Source organism: Cyrtonyx montezumae, unplaced genomic scaffold (assembly GCF_038088225.1).
Source record: "Cyrtonyx montezumae isolate F1298 unplaced genomic scaffold, pur_monq_1.0 scaffold_4, whole genome shotgun sequence".
In the NCBI taxonomy this organism is placed as follows: domain Eukaryota; kingdom Metazoa; phylum Chordata; class Aves; order Galliformes; family Odontophoridae; genus Cyrtonyx; species Cyrtonyx montezumae.
The window spans coordinates 30,855,273-30,873,859 of NW_027072045.1; the positions used below are offsets into that span (position 1 = coordinate 30,855,273).

The 18,587-nt window shown below is 45.7% G+C and overlaps 1 protein-coding gene across 2 annotated transcripts in view; it reads right to left on the reverse strand.

Annotated features, from left to right (window-relative positions):
• MICU1 (mitochondrial calcium uptake 1) overlaps window positions 1-18,587 on the reverse strand; it is an 80,614-nt gene that overhangs the window by 8,986 nt on the left and 53,041 nt on the right. For both annotated transcript variants that reach the window (XM_065746690.1, XM_065746689.1), the window contains 3 exons: window positions 15,507-15,589; window positions 11,064-11,261; window positions 1,653-1,790 (listed from right to left, as the gene is read on the reverse strand). In XM_065746690.1, the coding sequence (XP_065602762.1) occupies window positions 1,653-1,790; window positions 11,064-11,261; window positions 15,507-15,589 (419 nt within the window). The remainder of the gene's footprint in view (window positions 1-1,652; window positions 1,791-11,063; window positions 11,262-15,506; window positions 15,590-18,587) is intronic.

Consider the following 18,587-nt stretch of genomic DNA (forward strand, 5'->3'; position numbering starts at 1 on the left):
TCTTCCTGCTTTTGGGCATCGTTTGCAGTGACAAACAATGTGTCATGAAAGCACCTGAGCTCAGGCCTCACACTGGAGTTAGGAAAAATGAGAAGCTTCTGAAATACAGAGATTGCTGATGAGGTTCCACTGTGAGAGAGGCATTTCAGGGATGCCCAAACGTGCTGAGCCTCTGTGCTGTGCTGGGAGAGATCAAAACTCACATGACATCACTTGTTCAGCTCCCGAAGGAACGCCCCCAGGAGCAACATGTGGGGCTGAGTGGTACATGAGCTATGCTGGGGCTCCTGGATGCTGCAGGCTGACCAGTATAACACAGAAAGGTTTTGATTGTGAAGATTATGTCTCTGGTGAACACCAATTTTTGAGATGAGAAAACTCACTTGTGGCTGAAGATCCTGGTTCACAGCTGTGCACAGGAGGATCTCCTAGCTAACCAGAGGCTTTCACCAGCCCTATCAATGGGAAAAGCCCAACAACCTAAGGGTGACAGAAGCCTGCCCTCAGGGCACATCAATAGAGACCTTTGGTGTACATACTCTCCTGCTTCACTGTGCCCCAATTCTCCTTTGTAGTCCCAGCTCCAACAGAAGATAGAAGACAGGAGAAAAAGTCTTTGATGCAGCTTTGTATGGTCTGAGGATTCCTGAACATCACAGGAGTTCAGGCAGTTTTTACAGTCCCCCCAGAAAGACAGAAAAGGACAGTCCAGCCAACACTGCTGTCCCATAACACGTTCTGCATCTATGTCTGTTAAGAAATACACACTAGTTCTGATTTCATGAGGAAGTGGCTTTAAGAGTCAGGCCAACATAATGTGCAAAAGCCTTCCATCCATTCTCATTTTGGTTAACTGTATGTTTATAACCTAGTTAATAAAAGAAGAATCCATCTTTACAGAAGCAGACATGAAGTTCTAATATTACAGTATTGTAGCACCCCATACTTGCATGACCTGATGAAACACGTTCTTTTAAGTATGCATATTTTATTCCAAGGTCTCTTGCTAGATTAACTGGTGCAGGACACGCAGCCTTATTCCTCTCTAATCATTAAGTAATTCAAACCCTTTTTCACATAAGTTCATAACTAAATAATAAATTGCCCAGCCAGAGCAGCTAATTAAACCAAGGTCGAGCCAGCAAGTAGGTGCACATCTTCAGAATTTATTCTGGCTTCAGACCCTACTCCCTAAAGATATGTTTTGTAAAGCACAGCATCGTGTCAGTAGGGAGAAGCTTACAGCCTGATCAGGACATGATTGCTGCACTCCCACCTCCTGCATCTCCCTGCTCCTGGAGAGGATTTATCATCTGCAACGTCAGCATGTCTCTTCAGACTGCTTTTCTCTGGATGACAGGGATGGCTTGTTACAGAAGGATAGAGCTTTGCATGTCAACCTATTGCTTAGAAAAGTCATTTCCTGCCTTCAGCCCTTCACAAGAACATGAAATCCTCAGGGGTTTTGTCCATCTCTGCCACAAAGCATCACTCACCCACGTGCAGTTTGGACAAGCCAGTGAAAAACACCATCACAGTGCAACTCCCCTTACAAAGGTACCCACTGTACCTGACCCACCAGCTCATCTCTCAGCATGGTACGAGATGTTTGCCTTGCTCCCCTGCCCCCCCAGATTCCCAATTTGACTGACCTCCCCATCTTGGAAGTGTTTCTTGAGCTGCTTCAGCATGACCGTGAGCTTCTTGGACTGCACCCCGCTGTAGGCCAGCAGCATGCTGCCAAACTGGCGCTCCGTGATCCGCCCATCCACCGGGTCGTGCCTCTCAAACTGTGAAGCGGATGGAAACAAGGGTGTAAAAAAAGGCATAGTAATCACAGATGGACATCACAGCAGACGAGAAGAAGAAATCCCAGCACGTTTGATTAGTCGCCTCTCCGGGACTGTTTCCATCAGAACCGATACTTTTTGGCATGGGCAACTTCCTGAGAAGTTTTTGCAGCTAGTGCTCCTAGTTTCATCTCACTGGAGGCTATTTGTAGAAAAAGCAGGATGATTGTTTTAATCTGAAACTAAGCTGGGGCCACAGGGCTCCGAAGGAGCAAAAGAGAAGAGAAAATACTGAGGTGTTCTTCGCATGGACACTGAATAAACACCTGAACAAATGGTGCTGCAGCAGCTTCTTCCCACCTGCTCCAAGACTCCACTTTCACACATCTCAGCATTCAGAATCCCTTACTTGGTTTCCATAAAGCATACTGGAAAACGTGCAGCTGATTACAAGCCTGAGGATGACATTTAACAACAGAATTAATTTTTAAACTCCTATGGAACAACTCATTTAGCTCAAGAGTAACACTAATTTGACATAACACAGCTGTGTTAACCATTCCTGCCTCGATCGCTTCTCCGCGCTAAATTACACAGCTAACACAAAGCTAGCAAGGCACCCAGCTGAGATGAAGGTGGGAGCAGAGGATGAAAGGCAGCAGCTCTGCTCATGATCTCAAACTGCCTCTGAAGTGGTGAATCTCTCAGGAAAGCCTCGACTCAGAGATGCAGCAGCCCCGTACCTGTCTCTGCATTAAAAGACAGTGCAGCCCCCCCCGACTTACAGGTGGGGAAACAAACATTTAAGCAAAACACAGATGCTGCAGTCAGTATGTGGCAGCCAGGTACCACGCTCATTCACACACCGTGGGGCACGCTGCAGGGACAGCTGAGGAGGGGAGCCATGAACACCAGTGTTACAGATCAGCTGCTGTCTGCTGGGCTCCAGTCTCAAGTATGATCACCTCTGAGCTAAGAAGAAGCCATTTGCCAAGCAGCAACGTGGCAAAGGGTGAAGGAAGTTCAAAACTTGCCTCTGGCTGCTATCAGATATACTTCAGTTAATTGTGGGAAGGATGAGCAGAGGACGTTGCTTATAGAAGATGCATACAATTTCAGTAGGAAGAAAAAAGTAAGTCTGGGCAAATACACAGAAGTTGTTTTAAAACAAGCCTTGATGCAGGAAAACAAAGGATGAGCGCAGCAGGGGCTGCTGTAATCCCCATTTCCATCTCTGGGCTTCACAGATGCCAGCACTCCTGGATCACTCAAAGCTCCATGCTCCTAGAAGCCACCAACAAAACACACGTCCTAAGACGGTAAATTGTTTTATTTTTTTTGACATGCTGGCAGTGGTGTTTCCTCATCACAAAGCTTGGCTTCCAACGATTTGTGAGAAGAACCTTGTTTCCAGCTTCTTAAAAGAGCTGCAGCAGCCCCTTCCCCAGCTACGTGCTGGGATGCAGGCATGTGTTTTCTCCTCTATGATTAATAGCATATTTCCACTTATAAATCAAGACTTCAGAGCCCCTGGCTCACCCTGGCAGGCAGGGGACACAGCAAAGGCACGCTCAGTTACTTATTGGGCAAGCTCCTGGTGAGCCTGGTGCTGCCCAACAACTTCCAGCCACCACCACTTGGTGCCAGCAGTGGATTCTGCATGTGTGCAACAGTGAGGATGCACGACTTAATAAAGCAGAGTGCTCTCCAGCGTCACCCGAGGTGCTGCGCAAATTAGCCTAAAATATATTAGGCAATATTGATAGTCATATTAGAAGGCAGTGAGATGCACAGGACGATCAAATGTGATCCCCAAAGCGGGGAGGAAGGCAGAAGAAATGGCTAAAGCCAGAAGTCCCTGGAGAAGATGTCCCAGTGCCAGCCTAGAGCAGCTTCCCTAGCCTTGTCCACACAGCCAGCCCAATCCACACCAGCCACTGAAGAGACTACTCCCTGTAAGCTAAAAAATGCACTGAATTACAGAGTTGTAGGGGTTGGAAGGGACCTCCACAGATCATCTAGTCCAACCCCCCCACCAAAGCAGTCTCCCTAGACCAGATTGCACAGGTAGGTGTTCAGGAGGGTCTAGGACCTTCTTCCTCCCCTACACCAAGAAATTAGACATGAAAAACACCCCTATGTTTCTCTAAGAGAAGCTTCTCCAACAATGACCTTAAACACAGCTTTCGGTCTGAATAACTCAGTCTACCCTCTTTTGCTTCATAGAGGAAAGGCTTCATCAGATGAGGAAAGCAGAAGGCAAATAAAAAGAGACTATTTTCTCTGCTTCCCCATCCCCTTAATTGCAGAACTCCTCATTAAAAGGCAATGCAAGAATCCACCACAGGACAACAGACCCATAATCACTCTGCTCCCAGACTTCACTGCTTGTTTTGACTAACCCACTCCACCTGCTCCTGGGAGAAATCAAACGCCAGCCCCAGAAAAGCACCCAGCCTAAGCCACTTCAGAGGCACCACCACAAAAAGCATCTTTGTTCAGGAAAAAGCTGGGACTTATTACACATGGGCACTGGTTTCCTCCCATCCTCCTCCTGCTGCCACCAGCTGCAATGCTCGTGGCTGGGTAATGAGGCAGCTCCAAGGGCTGCGAGCCACCTGCCATGGGCAGCAGGACCTGCTCTGGGTCCTCCCAAGCACAGGGAATGGACACAACCAATGCCACCATGGACTCAAGCCATCTGTCTCACAAATGGGGACTTCTCAGGTCCGACAAAGAATGGGGAAGCAGGGGTGAGTGGTTAAGCCAAGGGCTTAAGGCACAGCAGCATCACACCTCTAGGAGCTGCTTGTAGATCCCGGGCTCTGCAGGTCTTGGGCTGCTGCTTCCTGCCCTGCCTCAATACTGTTTTCAGCCACACCACTGCCCGAGGGGAGTGCTGGAAAGCCAGGACACCCAGGGATGGCCTGCTGACAAAGTCTAGGAGACAATGCCATTTGTTTTTTAAACCAAAGCCAAATGCTCACCACCCAAACCAGCAAGAACCTCAATGCCTGCCCAGTGAGGAAAGGGACATGCACAGCTGTGATGTGTTGATGAAGACACAACTCTGACTTTCTTCAACACCTCCCAGGCTGTTTGCATGCCAAATTCAAGCCCATAAAGATCAGCTAAGAGTAAGAGCAAAATAAAAATAGAGATTCCTGACAGCAGTACAGAGTTCGAGGCACTCCTGTCTTGAGTCAACATGACCCAAGGGTAACTGCTTGGTGCTGTGGCTTGAAGGAAGTGCACACAGGCTTTGCACTGGCTTCTCTTTATTTCTGCTTTACCACTACCTGCCATCATTTGCAGTACGCTCCAAGAGAAATCTCTCTACTACTGTGGAAGCAGGAGGCCTCTCAGATAGCCAGTAAGCAGCAGGCAACCAAGAAATGACCAACAACTGAATTACCTTTGCCTTCACACACCGCAATGTAAAATGTGGTTTATGAAGAAGTCTCCTTTCTCTCCAGCTGAAAAGATCTTGTGGCCACAGCCAGATGCCAGGGCACAAACTGCACCCCAGTTCACTGCCAGAGACCCCCTCACACAAAGCCCAGATTCTTCTCCCAGGAGCACCCCATCCCACACATGCTGTCACCACCTTGGGTAGAGAGGTTTGCACACCTGTGGTAATTAAAACAGGGACTGGAACATCTCTATAGCACTGCCTTACCCTGTGACAGTACAATTACAGCACCCTGAGCAGCACAGGGGCTTGCTGAGAGCTGCTGCACGACTGCGCTGCTCTACAAACACCAGGGAAGGTTATGAAACTTGTTCACATCACATGGCTTTAAAAGGGAGACTAAGCACAAAGCATAGTGTTCGAGCAGTGCAGGAGTCAGCATTTTCAAGTTACTGTGTTGTTTTTTTTTCCTTATTTTTCAGCAATTTCCTGAACCAGTCTTCTACAGTTTGATGCAGGTATCTCTGAAAAGGGAACTAACTGCAGCCAGGCATCCCAGCAACATCATGTCTATCCTCTTACATGTGCTCCTATCCAGCTGTATTTTAGTAAGCTGTTACATGGCTAGGAAGGCTTCTCCTAGAAAAACAAACAATGCATAGAGCCTCTAACATTCCAAAGCAAGCACCTAAGAAAGAAATGTATGTGTGCTGCTTCTTATTACCCACTGAGATACTACAGAAAATATCTATGAGGGCTTTTGGGTGGAGAGAAGAGTGCATAGGATGATTTTTGAGCTTATTTGAGCTGGTTAGACAAGTGTCCCTAACAAAAGTAGTGCTAATTCTGCCAGTTCTAAAGGTACTTGAAAAAGGTGACCTGTTTGGAAAGGCAACCAAGTGTGTGTAATAAGGAGTCCGAGGGATCTGGGAAATAATTATTTGTGGGGTAATATTCAGATTCACAATCTATGACCCTTTCAAGTGGTATTTGCTCAAAGCTTTATTGGACAGGCTGTAATGCATTATTTATCAGCACTGGTTCTGAAGCGTGCTGCCAGGATCTCTTGTCAAGTTGCATATACAAATCTGACAGAGAAAGAAAGCACTGTTCATCTTCCTAAACCCAGCGACCTCATCTGTCCAGAAAGAAAAAACAATCTGAGAAGAAGCTGTGGTGTTTGCAAGTGCACCAAATTAATGCCAGAAAAGAAAGCATGGCAAAAGTTTCTAAATGCTTTTTAGTTGGAAAGATCAGGGGTCTCCAAATAGTCACATTTGAGCTGTTCTGGACACCACCCTTGCACACTTGGCTGTCCATGGAAGTTGGTCCAGAGCTGGATAACACACGAGGAAGCAAATCATGACTGCTCTTAATGTGCAGATGTGGCACTGGGGGACAAAAAATCCCACCTTTTGAACGCTTTCTCTGTTCTCCCTTTGCTCTCCGAGAGCAACTGAAGTGAATATGTAGCAGCAAGGTTAAAGATGCACATCCGTCAGCAGCAGTGAAATCCCCACAGAACAAGTGCTTTTTAGATGCTTTTGACATTTCTTTGGCCTTGGCACAGAACCACTGCCTGCAAGGGGAAAAAATTAATTCCAACCACCAGCAACTTGTTACGCTTTAATGAGCAATTAAAAAAGGTTACGTAAAGATGGCTGTAGCTTAACTTCATCCTCATGAATCAAAATAACTTATTGCAGATCCTTTCAGAGCTGGCAATTTGAAATTTCAAGTGTTGAGGGAATGAAATGAGAAAAATGTAAAGGAGAGGAATCAGTAATACTCATGTTTGATGAATTAGAGGGAAGCATTCACCCGACTGCCAGGGGCAGAGTGGGATGAGACAGAGCACCTGGCTGCTCCTGCTCTGCCAGCCAACAGCCAGCTCCCACTGCTGCTCTCTGCCCTGACTGCATCACTGTCACTTGTGCCCTTGGCAATGCTTCTGCTAGCCAGCGGTGAGGAGCTCCTCCACCCCTCGTGCCCCCTGAATAAGGAAAATGCAAAGTTCAGAAACGTAACGAGCTTCTGACCTTTCTGCAGCAAAATCCATTGGCTGGCTGCACGTACCCAAGCCAAACAGTTTGGAAATCCAAATAAAAGTCTCTGTGGAATCGATGCACACGGTTTTATTATGAGTACATAGCTCTTTCACTGCCTGCTAGAGTTCACACTGTTTCTGCTTGGCCTTGGAGCTCAATTTACCAAGAGAAAATAAGTTAACTACACTTTAAATCAGTTTAGCAGAGTAAAAGGAATGAAAAGGGTAAAGCAGCTGCTCTGACCATCTCACACCAGCCACCACAGCACAAAGTCAGCATCTTCCTGATGACTACAGCTACATGTGGCACCTTGGCTGCATTTTTAGAATCCTACTTGTCATCTCTCTGTCCCAGAGCTCAAGAAGATCTTTTGCTCAGGAAGCACTGCTACCAGGGCCACCCTTGATCCTTGTGCAAAGACCTACAGCTGTCCCAATATTTAAGCATAAAGATACACATCCATGTAAGGATCCAGCTCCTCAACCTATGGGGCAAGCTGCTTCATGGGAAGCTGCAGTCACTTCCTTGAAGCACAGACCCAATTTCAGACTGTACAAGGTGCAGGGCTGCATTAGAACCCACTCATCCAAGCCAGCTGAGAATCAATGTCCTTTCTGCCTAACTGTCAGGGAAACAACATGCTACAGAAATCTCACTGCAGGCACTTGCAAAAAAAACAACTCACTAAGGTTTGACACCACAGGCATGGACATCATCACTGGCAATAAGAGAGCTGGGGAAAGACAACAAAGCTAAGTATGGAGATTAAATCACTGCTCTTAGCAGGTTGGGGGTTGCATTTCAGAGAGCAAAGAGGTGATGCAGATATAGAGAACAATGAGCCTACACATCTTTCCTACATCTGCTTACAGAATCCCAGAAAAGCGTGGGCTGGAAGAATTACAAGGGCTGGCTGCGACTCTCAGTCCAAGAGGACCAAGGACATGGGAAGAGCTTGGACAGATACCACCAAGCAGAAATAGCATAAATGATGATGTCAAGAACTATCTGTCTTCCTAACACAGAACTCACTTGGAACAGCACTACTTGAGAGAAATACTGCATACAGGACATACTGGCTGCAGAGCCTGCACTGCCTTTTTTATGCCAAACTTACCATCCTTTGTCACACCGATAGGAAGAAAGGGAGTTTTTTCCAAAGATGCTAATACAACAGGACATGAAAGTAGTAAAATAAATAAATAAATAAAAAGCCAAGTACTTATTTGGGATCCCACCCTGTTGGTGGGTTGGTCACCAGCACCCAGCCTTAGCTAACCCACAACAACCTGCAGCACAGCAAGGATTCCAGCTCCACTCACACCTACAGTTCCATGAAAAAGAGCTGGGATATGCTACTGATGCTCCTTCCTGGAGGAAGCAGCAGCACTTTCTGCTCTGGAAGACAACAGGAAAGCAGTGGGATATCAGGGAAACCATCGAAGCATCCAAACCACAAAATGTCATTAAGTCATTAAAAGCTTCTCTTCACCCTCTGGCTGTGGTTACTTTCCTTCCACAGCTCCGATGATTGCTGAGTTCTCATAAAGTGATGGAAAACGTTCTTTCATTAAAAACAATAAGGAAAAGGGAAGAAAGCAGTCACCATGGTTATTTAAACATGCCGTCAGCACTGCACCCAAACAGGACAGGAAACATCTGGGCCTTTTTCTGACCTAATCATTCTCAGAAACTTTCTGCATCGATATTTTGGTAATCAGAACAAACAAACACCAAGACCAGTAAGAAGAAAGTGGGTTCAGGCGGTCAGAAACTATTGTTCCACCTCCACAGACAGAAGAAACTGATCCTCTAGTGTACTGGATCTGTCTTACCATGCTTTTTAAGTGGCTGCATTCATTAGAGTACACCTTGGAAAAGGAATGATGTGAACCCACCGGGCAGGTGTGAAAAGCCCCTTTGCCATGAACAAAACCAGCAAATGTGAGGCAAGGAGAGAAGGCAGGAGATAATGTCAAAGGAGATGAAAGCACTGGAGGAGAGAGGCCACATTACATAACGCTGAGGACGGAAATAGGTCTGTATTGCCTAAATCAGTGAGAACTACAAACAGAAAAACCATGTGCTTTAATATCATGAATTCTGGAAAAAAAAACAAAACACAAGTCTGGCTGAACAAAGCTGTCAGCATTGCACAGTCAATTTTTCAGTTTAAACCACATAAAAAACGCTAAGCACAGCGTGGACCATGTTCAAGGGTGCATACTCATTAACTCCCCAAGACATCAGTATCTTGCACTGTCCGCAATTAACTTGTTAGAAAGGCAACTAACATTCATCAGAAAGATGCCCAACTGACTGATAACACTAAGAACTAAATTAGTACTTAACTGTTGCAGGAAGAGAAGAACAAGTATGAAGAAGATAAAAAGAATCCCACTGCTCCTTACTGAGCTAAGTGAGAACCCACAGATGAGCCACACAACTCCAGCACTGGCTTAGAAAAAGTTACTTCAGTGCTTGATCATTGCCTGACACTGGAGAGAAAGTGGAAGTGGGAAATCAGAGCAGAACAGCAAGCGGGGACAGAGTAATCTCTAGTTCTCTTCCCTGCAAGTTTCACCTTAGGTTTCTTAACCTTAAAAATTATCTCATTGATTTTCAATTTGTAGAGGAGCTGAAGAATCAACACTTCCCAGTCCACTGAGAATGTTTTCCTCCACCAGCTGACTCCCCCTGCAAACGCACAGCCACACTGCCAGCTTTAATCAACACTTAAATGAAGCCAACTAGCTGGACAATTGCCCTCATTAAAACATTAGTCCTCGAGTCAGTTTCTTAGATTTGTAAAACTCCAGATAAAAAGGGGAATCAATTCAGGTTCAGTTCACAGAGACCGGTTTGATAGCAGCTTAATAAAAAGCTGTACATTAGCTGAATCACAAAGCCTGAGCACGTGGACGTTTGTGCATCAGACAGAAGCACTAACCATCTCTGGAGACTACCTTAACATGTCACGGCTGTGAGGGGATTTTCCTGAGCACAAAATCCTTACTTGTGATTCAAAGAAGAACCAGGCTTTGCTCAAGCCAACTCAAACCTTCAGGCTTTTTCCAGAGAAAGGCAATGCATTAAACTGCATCAGTTCCACTTGGGAGCTGAGACAGACATGAAGAAATCCACTGCAGCTGTTCCTGTACTCACATTATTCAAAAGAACTGAACGCTGAAGGTTGGTATTCTAAGTCATGGTATGTGATTGAGAGGAGGAGGCTGGGAGCTGCTGTTAACTCCCAGTAATGGAAAAATAAGGATGCATTCAATTCTGTTGAATGGCAGAAGATTCAGAACAGACAGACATTTCTTATTCAGTCCTGGGTTAATGTACACTTATAATGGAGGTCACATAGCAGAGACCATGCATTTAGAAGATTCAAAGAAGGCTTGAATGCTTATGCAGCAGAAATGTTCAGAGTAGTGAAGGAAAGAGGGAACGAGCACAGATGAAAAGCTTTGGAAGGGCTATAACCCCTGGTCCTTCAGGGCACAGTTTGCTCAGGAGGAGTGAGACAAACCTGCTCTGGTAAGGTAGCAACAGACTGCTCAGCACTTCTGTTGTCTTCTTCTAGAGCATCTCTATCTCATCATTGGGCAGTGCCAAAGCAACAGAAAGGCAAATACAGCAGGGAGATACGCATGCCTGTGATCCTGTATTCTGCTTCAACTCCACTAACACCACTACCAAAAAGAGCTGGGCACGTTCCTGGGGAGCACGACACACACTGAGATGTTCATAGAAAGTCAGCAAAGGTTAGACCACTGCCCTCTCCCCATTCATAAAAGTAACTCAAACCTCTAGCTTCAGAATATCGTGCTGCAGTTTGCGCTGGAAGTCAAGGAAATGGGAGATGGTCAGCTTCCCCTTCAGATCTGCCCCAAAGAAGTACGTTGTCAGTGCTGAGTTGAAGCCTGTCTTCAGAGTGTTCCCAGTTGTGGAGCGGTCTCTGTGGCGCATGCCCATGCTGGTTTGAGAGCGAATGATGCTCTGAACCTAAAAAATAAGAGAGGGAGGACATTAGAATAGAAACCACCACGGGGAAACGTTAATCCTGGCTAGCTAGCTCGAGGTCCACCTAGCTCACATCCTGTTTGCCTTTGCGCCCATGCACAAAACAAGTTGTTCTTCTTTTGCTCAAGGGCTCTTTGCTTTGGTTTTAAGCTCCTCTGTCACTAGGGCAGGCTAAGCCACAGAGAGGGCCTGTCCAACACAGAGGAAAGGGTTCCTCAGGCTGCATCAGCCCAAACAGACCCCCAGCACAATAACACACTGCAAAGTTATCAGCAGACAGATATCTGCCTCAACACAGCCAAATGTGAAATCATGCACTGTAATACCAATATCCTGCAAAACCTTTGCTCTGGGAACCACAGCAAACCATACGGCATAGCCCTGGTCAAGATCTGCAGCCAAGAGGCTAAATAAATCACCCAGAAAACAAGAAGACAAGGATGGGGGAACAGCTGTGGAGACCAGTATAGGCACACTGCAAACATCCTTCTCCTCCTGAGCTCTCTGGAAGGCCCCACACAGCTCGAGTGGGTGGCATGAGACAGGGCAAGGACATCCAGGACAAGTTCACCAGCCCCCAACACATGGCAGAAAATGAAACTGAAAAATGTGACAGCTGCAAAAAAAGCCCCAAGAACTCTTTATTTTGAGTGGGGTTATTCTCCATGTGACAGCAGACTTCTTCCACCATACTGCCCAGTCCCAGTGGGAGCAGAGGGAGAGACTTCCAAGGGGCTTTCTGGGGCTCCAACAAAACCCACGGCTTTGCCCTCAACCTCCTCCTGCTGAGGCACACTGAAAGGGAGGAAAAGCAAAGGCAGCAGCTGCATAGAGCTTCAGCTGTCAAAAGGATGCTGGAACCTTGTTAAAGCAGTATATGGCATGTTACATTTTTTGAAACAATCCCAAAGGGGATGCTCAGGAGAATGTTGCGTACCCTTCCCAGGCTCACTGCCTTCCACCACAAGGAACACCAAGTCACAGGGCAAGACATGAACAAGGGGGCTGTTCTTGTGAGATACAAGCTGCGATGCAAGGAAAGAGCTTGCCCTCTGGTTTGTAATGCTGCTGTAAATAGCAGCTCCTCCTTTTGCTTTGTGCTCTACTTTAGCTGCAAGCTCTGCACGCACATTCCAGGCAAATATTTATAAACTGTCTGGAGTTTATGACCAGCTGGGAAACCTGCCCCTTCTGCAGCTCACCACATTGCAGACTGTGTGACAGGGCATGTGATTCATACGGCGTCGCACGTTGCAGCCAGACTCGTGCCCATCTTTCCCTCCCCATCCACAGCAAGTACCAGACAGTCTGAACATCCATCTGTGGGCACTGCAGCCGAAACAGTTGTCCTGCTCCCTGCTTTGGGTAATTCTGATAGGCAGAAGCATGGGTGCCTGCCTGCCTGCCATACGTTCTCCAGCCCAGCCAGCACTGTCCTCCCCCACACTGTATTGATCGTGCAGTTCTGCACAGATGTTTCACTGTCTTTTTTTCTCTTTAAGCACATTTCAGCCCAAGCGTTTGATCTGTTTCATCTTTTGTACCAGGCAAGGGAAAAAAATAATTAAAAACAATCAATGAAAACAGTTAAAAGCAATGATTCGAAGAGAAACTCGGAGTAATGCTGCCTGCAAGTTAACTACTTTTCATCCAGCATTTCAATTAAAAATAGAAGCGTTACAGTTTCTGGTCTGTACGCCAAAGGATGGAAAGGTAAAGAGGATAGTGATGCAGGCAGCAAGCTATTTATGCATCAACAGGAAAAGATCTGCAGCTCTTCCTCGAGGCACAAAAGAAATTAACACCTTTGGTTGGGCACTGCAGCCTCTAACCCATGCACGAGCTACGTTACTGAGTGTCTGTTTCCCCCCACAAATACTCCAGGTTTTTGGATGTTAATGACAGGACAGACCTGCTGCTGGAGTATGAAATCCAACCCCACAGGTGGGGTGGGAGGGATGGCAAGATGCTGAGCCAAACTTTTTCCTTCTCTTTTCTCCCCCAAAAGTGTATGGATCTTTCAATGCTTCCTCCAGCAGCACACTCCCTGGGACAGGTGCTTGTAGCTGCCCCTGCCAGGCCCAGCTTATGGCACAGGCCTTCAAATGCTGCCAACCCTTTGTGCTCTTCCTGGGGCCTTTCCATAAGGAACAAAAAAAAAGCGCATTTCTGCTATAAATGATTAGGTATGTGTTTACACACACACACAAAAGGACGTGCCTCCCACCGAAGCGATGTGTTTACCTCAGTTGTGTTTGCCAAGTGCAGCAAATCGGTTACAGCACTATCTGCCCAGAGCAGATGGCAGCAATTTGATTTCACTAAGCACTCAAGTTGAAAAGCTCACGTTTGCAGACATTTCTCCTTGCTTCAACACCGCCACGCTCTTCTCACCTTCCAAAACAGCTCCTGCATCCCCTGAACTCAAAGGCTCTGGAAGATCACTTCTCACTGATACATTCTGATGTTAAACAGTAATTTTATTCCCTTATATAGATGCAGTGACGCACGTAACAAGCTTAACAAAAATATGTTCCCCATCCCAGGGATTTTTGTACAGCTTAACACACAGACAACTTCCTGATGATTTGAGATAATTTAATTCTACCAGATGATTGGAGATTATTTAAATCTATTTTGTTCTTTCATTTTCCCAGCATTTCCAAAATAGGCATCCTGAGGAAATGCTCCTTCTTTCTTTACACATGGAATATAAAAGCCAAGCGTGACACCTGCGCTAATGTTTCAGTTTCACTGCAATTTTAGCAGGCAGTAAACTATTTTCCACTCTCCTTAAACTCATTCATCTATGTGCTGGTCTCACTTCAGAACATTAGTAACCACTGTAAAGTGCCTTCTTGAATTGTTAAGTATTATTAGATGCCTGAGGTGCAGTACTGCTATATTCATTTACTTGTCAAACATACAAGGAAGAACGGTATTCTTGACTATGAAAAATCCTTCATTTCCTATTTTTCAAGCTAAATCAGTTTTTAGGGAGGCAATGCTACACAGCACAACAACAGGGACGTTGCTGTGAATTCAAATCTGCACTCGAAGGAAAAAGAATGAGCTCCTGGATTTATGTCACAAGCTACACCTTCAAGATGTATCATGCTGGAAATAAAACACACCTCCACTGTTATCACAGTCCAAAGCTTGCACCTAAAGCCATGGTTAGCCAGATAGATTACACAGCTCTGGAGCAAACCAATAATACCAAAACCATAGGAAATAATTCAAGGAGGACGGCAGCAGAAGATTGGAAGTGGTGGGGTACATTTAACAGATCTGCTTTGCCCCTTGCTCTCTCCATTTACAGCCAGTGCCCCAACCATGACCTCTTACCGACTTCTGAAGTTAACCACTTATTCAATCAACCTCTGAGTAAGAATTTCTAAGTAGGTTAAGTACAAGTAAAGGCAGCTTATTTTTTCTGACCATAGAGCAACATCCTTTGCCCAGAAGCAACATCTTCCAGTTGCCCACTGAATGCTCAGCCCCAAGAAACATGGAGCAAGAGACAATGTCAGGGGCCCCACAGATATCCGGTAGATGAGGAGATACCAGAGGTCGTGATTCATCATTCCAACTCTCAGTGAGGGAAAAGCTGACTCCTTTCACAGCTGGAGAGGTCAGACTGTTTCCCCACTGACAGCCCAGGTGTTCAATCTGTACTCACTGCTGCAGTACAAGTCATATCACACATGAAGGCATGTGTCAGACGCACAGGCTAAGCTCTTTAAAAAGTCAGCCTACAAGCTCTCTGCTAATGAAACTTTGCAAAGGAAAACTAATGGAAACGCCCCCTCAGTAAGTATTTCATGACTACATTGAAATAAATGGGTAAATTCTTTGAAGCAGATTAGTTCTGGTTATTATCTGAAGGCAAAAGCAATAAGCACAATAAAAGCCACAGAAGAAAGTAACGCCAAAATCCTCTGATACCAACAGAGTGAAAAAATTTCTTTACCCGTGACGCTTTGCAAAGATACCTTTGGGACAGAGTCTCTGGAAAGAGGTTTATACTTAAAGTTGTCCTGGCTGAATGAAAAATTACATCTTATTTGATAAGAAAAGCAGAAATCACATGACAAGAGCAGAACACAGGAGGAAAAGCTGTAAGCCAGCAGTAACCTCAAATATAAATCACAAGAACATCCCAGAGAAGCGCTGCAGGTATGACTAAGATGCTGCAGCATTAAGTCAACCTGCCCCTCAACTCACCTGCTCAAACTCTTCCATATCCACTTCACCATCACCGTTCAGGTCAAACATCTTGAAGGCGATTTCAAAATTCCTTTGGGGAGCTGCATTGAAGAAACACAATAAAAAAAGATCAGTTCAAGAGATTACACAGGTTCAAAACAAGGCACAAGTTACAAGCTCAGAACGATGCTGTCCAAAAGTAGCTTCCCACAATTCCTTTTTAAGGAGAAAAGGCAGCACTCGGGAACCTCTACAAGTGTCATGGTGCTGCTTTTATCAAAGGTTTACACAGAAGGTGGGGGAAGGAGATGCTTCTTGAGCAAAACTTACTCCATTTATAGATGGAAAAGGCAAGAAAGCAAAACATCATCTCATACTTGTAATGAGCAATCAAAAGCAAATGACACCACAGCAGGAGCCACTGGATGTGGTGTAATACACACTTGGCCAGCTGATGTCCCTCTGCACTCCGTGCAGCAGCTGCTGGGTGTGGAGCTGGCCAGGGCTCTGGGCAATTCTCTTCCAAACTCAAGCTCCTGTCACTGTGCAAATTTAAACAAATCATTACCAGCCCTGTCTCAATCCAGCTATAACACGAAGACAAGACACGAGCTGCAGATCACCAACTGGAACCCAAATGAGACTGTGGCACCTTATTTTTCATTGCACTTCGTCTATGTTGTTAGGGTTTATCTAGCCAGAATTGTGTGAATGCATCAAGCTGACAAGTTAGCTTCACAGCAACCTATCACAGCAAAATTGCACTGCTGTTGTGCATCCCAAGGAATTCCAGTACATTTCCATTCCAGGCTCTGTAACCCATCGACATTTAAGTTACAACAGTGCCATAAGTTTTTCCCCAAGTTAAGCTAATGTAAGCGAGTGCACCTTGTTCTGCTGCTTTCAAATATATGCCACCCACGTGGATTTTGGTGTTCACCAGGATTCCCAGGGAACCCACCAGGCTCTAACTATTGCTCAGGTTACCTTAAACAATGCATCCCTCTGTTCTGAAGGAGGTTCTTCCCCCCAAAGCCGGCAGCAGGATGCAGGCCACCCATGAGGCTCAGCCCCCTTCAGCTTCATATGTGTTCATCAACTTTAATATCTCTTGCAATGCTCAGAAAATAAGAGTTTCAGCAGCCATCTCTGTGCTAGTACCTCTCAGGGATGGGGGCACAAAGAGCAATTGCTCAAAGAAATTAATACAGAATGAACAGAACCAGATTTTGCTCGTTAGTTACAGCTTCAATTTAACGCCAGGAGACGTTTACATTGTATTTTCCCCTTGCTATTATAAACTGGAGCATTTTATGGTAAAAAGATTCAGTAAACCTTAATGAGCTTGGCTTTCCAATCACTATGAGACTCACCAACAGGAAACGGCCTGTCGCTTGCCACGTGAAATACACACTACATACAGCCCTGGAGTTATCATCTCTGGTTTTCCAATTTCCCCACACTACACAAGCCATTACCTGGGCCTTAAATCTCAAGCATCAAAACACCCCACGTGAGGGACACCTTCTTAACGTGTCAATACCCAGCAGCACGTTGTCTGATATTTCCCCTTCCCTGCACCGTTCTGCAGCAGAAGCGATGCTTCCATCCTGCCCAGGTGGGGAGAGCCTGTGGACAGGTCACCCCTCACACAAGCCCTCCAATAATGCAATGTCATGATGGGATTTACATTAATTCCTCATTTTCTCCAGGAATGCCAGTATTAAGAACCTTCCAGCTGCTCTCCCAATAACACATCTGATTTCATTCATTTTAATTGCAAGTTCCGCACAAAAACCTGCAGGCATTTCTTTTCATTAGCCCCAAAATCTAGTGCTGCACTTGCTCTATGAGGAAATATGGAAATATAAGGCAAATCCAGTTACAAGATGCTTCTTGGAGAAGAGTAATTTACAGGTCTCTTCCTCACATTTCTCCTCTGCCACAACACTATAAAGTATATGCTGAGATTGCCAAAATTGCTTCTCTTCGTCAAAAGATCACAGGTGTTTTTTATTTTCTTTAAAGATTATCATGTTCCATCCATGGAAACATAGCACGAACAGAGAAAGCAGGGGACTTTTATCCTACCTGCACAAAGGCCATTCCTTTCCTTCTCCTCCTCTAAAGGCAAAGAACAAGTCTCAGAGGAGAACAACTTTAAAGTGAGCAGTTCTGCATCAAACTCCTGCAGGCTCATTATTTTCTAGGGACAAGAAAGTGACTTTAAATTGTTAAATTCAATTACTTCATCCCTTTAATAAGCCAGACGGACTGTTTTGTCCTCCAACCCGTGTACGTGCCATCAGCTCTTTGCACCAGCTCTCCTAGCCAGCAAGTGTGAATCATGGGAAGCAGAGGGCAGCAGGGTCTATGAGCTCAGCCAGCTCCTGCTCAGGGACACATGCTCCTCAGCGTGTACGCCCCTGAGCCCCAGACTGCCCATATTTATGGGTCCAAGGTGAGATGGCTGCTGCCTCTCCTCACAGGCACAACAATACTGACCAAGATTTACTGGGAAACAACCACTGTGCCAGCAGCTAAACCCAGCCCTTTCACACCATACCCATCACTTGTGGTTCCATCACCCTCTGCCACTTCCACTGCGCTTCCACTTTTGCTTGCAGAAACCTGCACACCATTAAACCCACTGGCTGCAGTCTGCCTACCCAAAACCCACTTCTGGCTTGTCACTGGTGCTACACTGCATTTCCAGCTCTTCGATTCTGCAAGCCATTCCCTCACGAACCTCCCTGATGTTATCAAGGATAAACAGTTCTTATTACAACTAATTTCCCTGGGGAAGCAAGTCAGAAACCGGTCAGGGCAGCTGCATTTTTCTTCCAACTTTATTTCTGGTCTGTAAGACAGTTCCAATACAAGGCAGTCTGCTCACACGTACACTTCTAAATTTGAAATTGGTTGACAATTTAAAACTGACTTTTGTTCTTAAACAATTTGTTCAAATACAGTGTTTTGAAACAGGAAAGTGGTAGTGAGACCAGAAGATGCACACAGCAGCACTGGGAAGACAGCCAGCCTTCAACAACCAGCAATGCTGCCGTGCTTCGAACACACGCCTGGCCCATCAGCATGGAG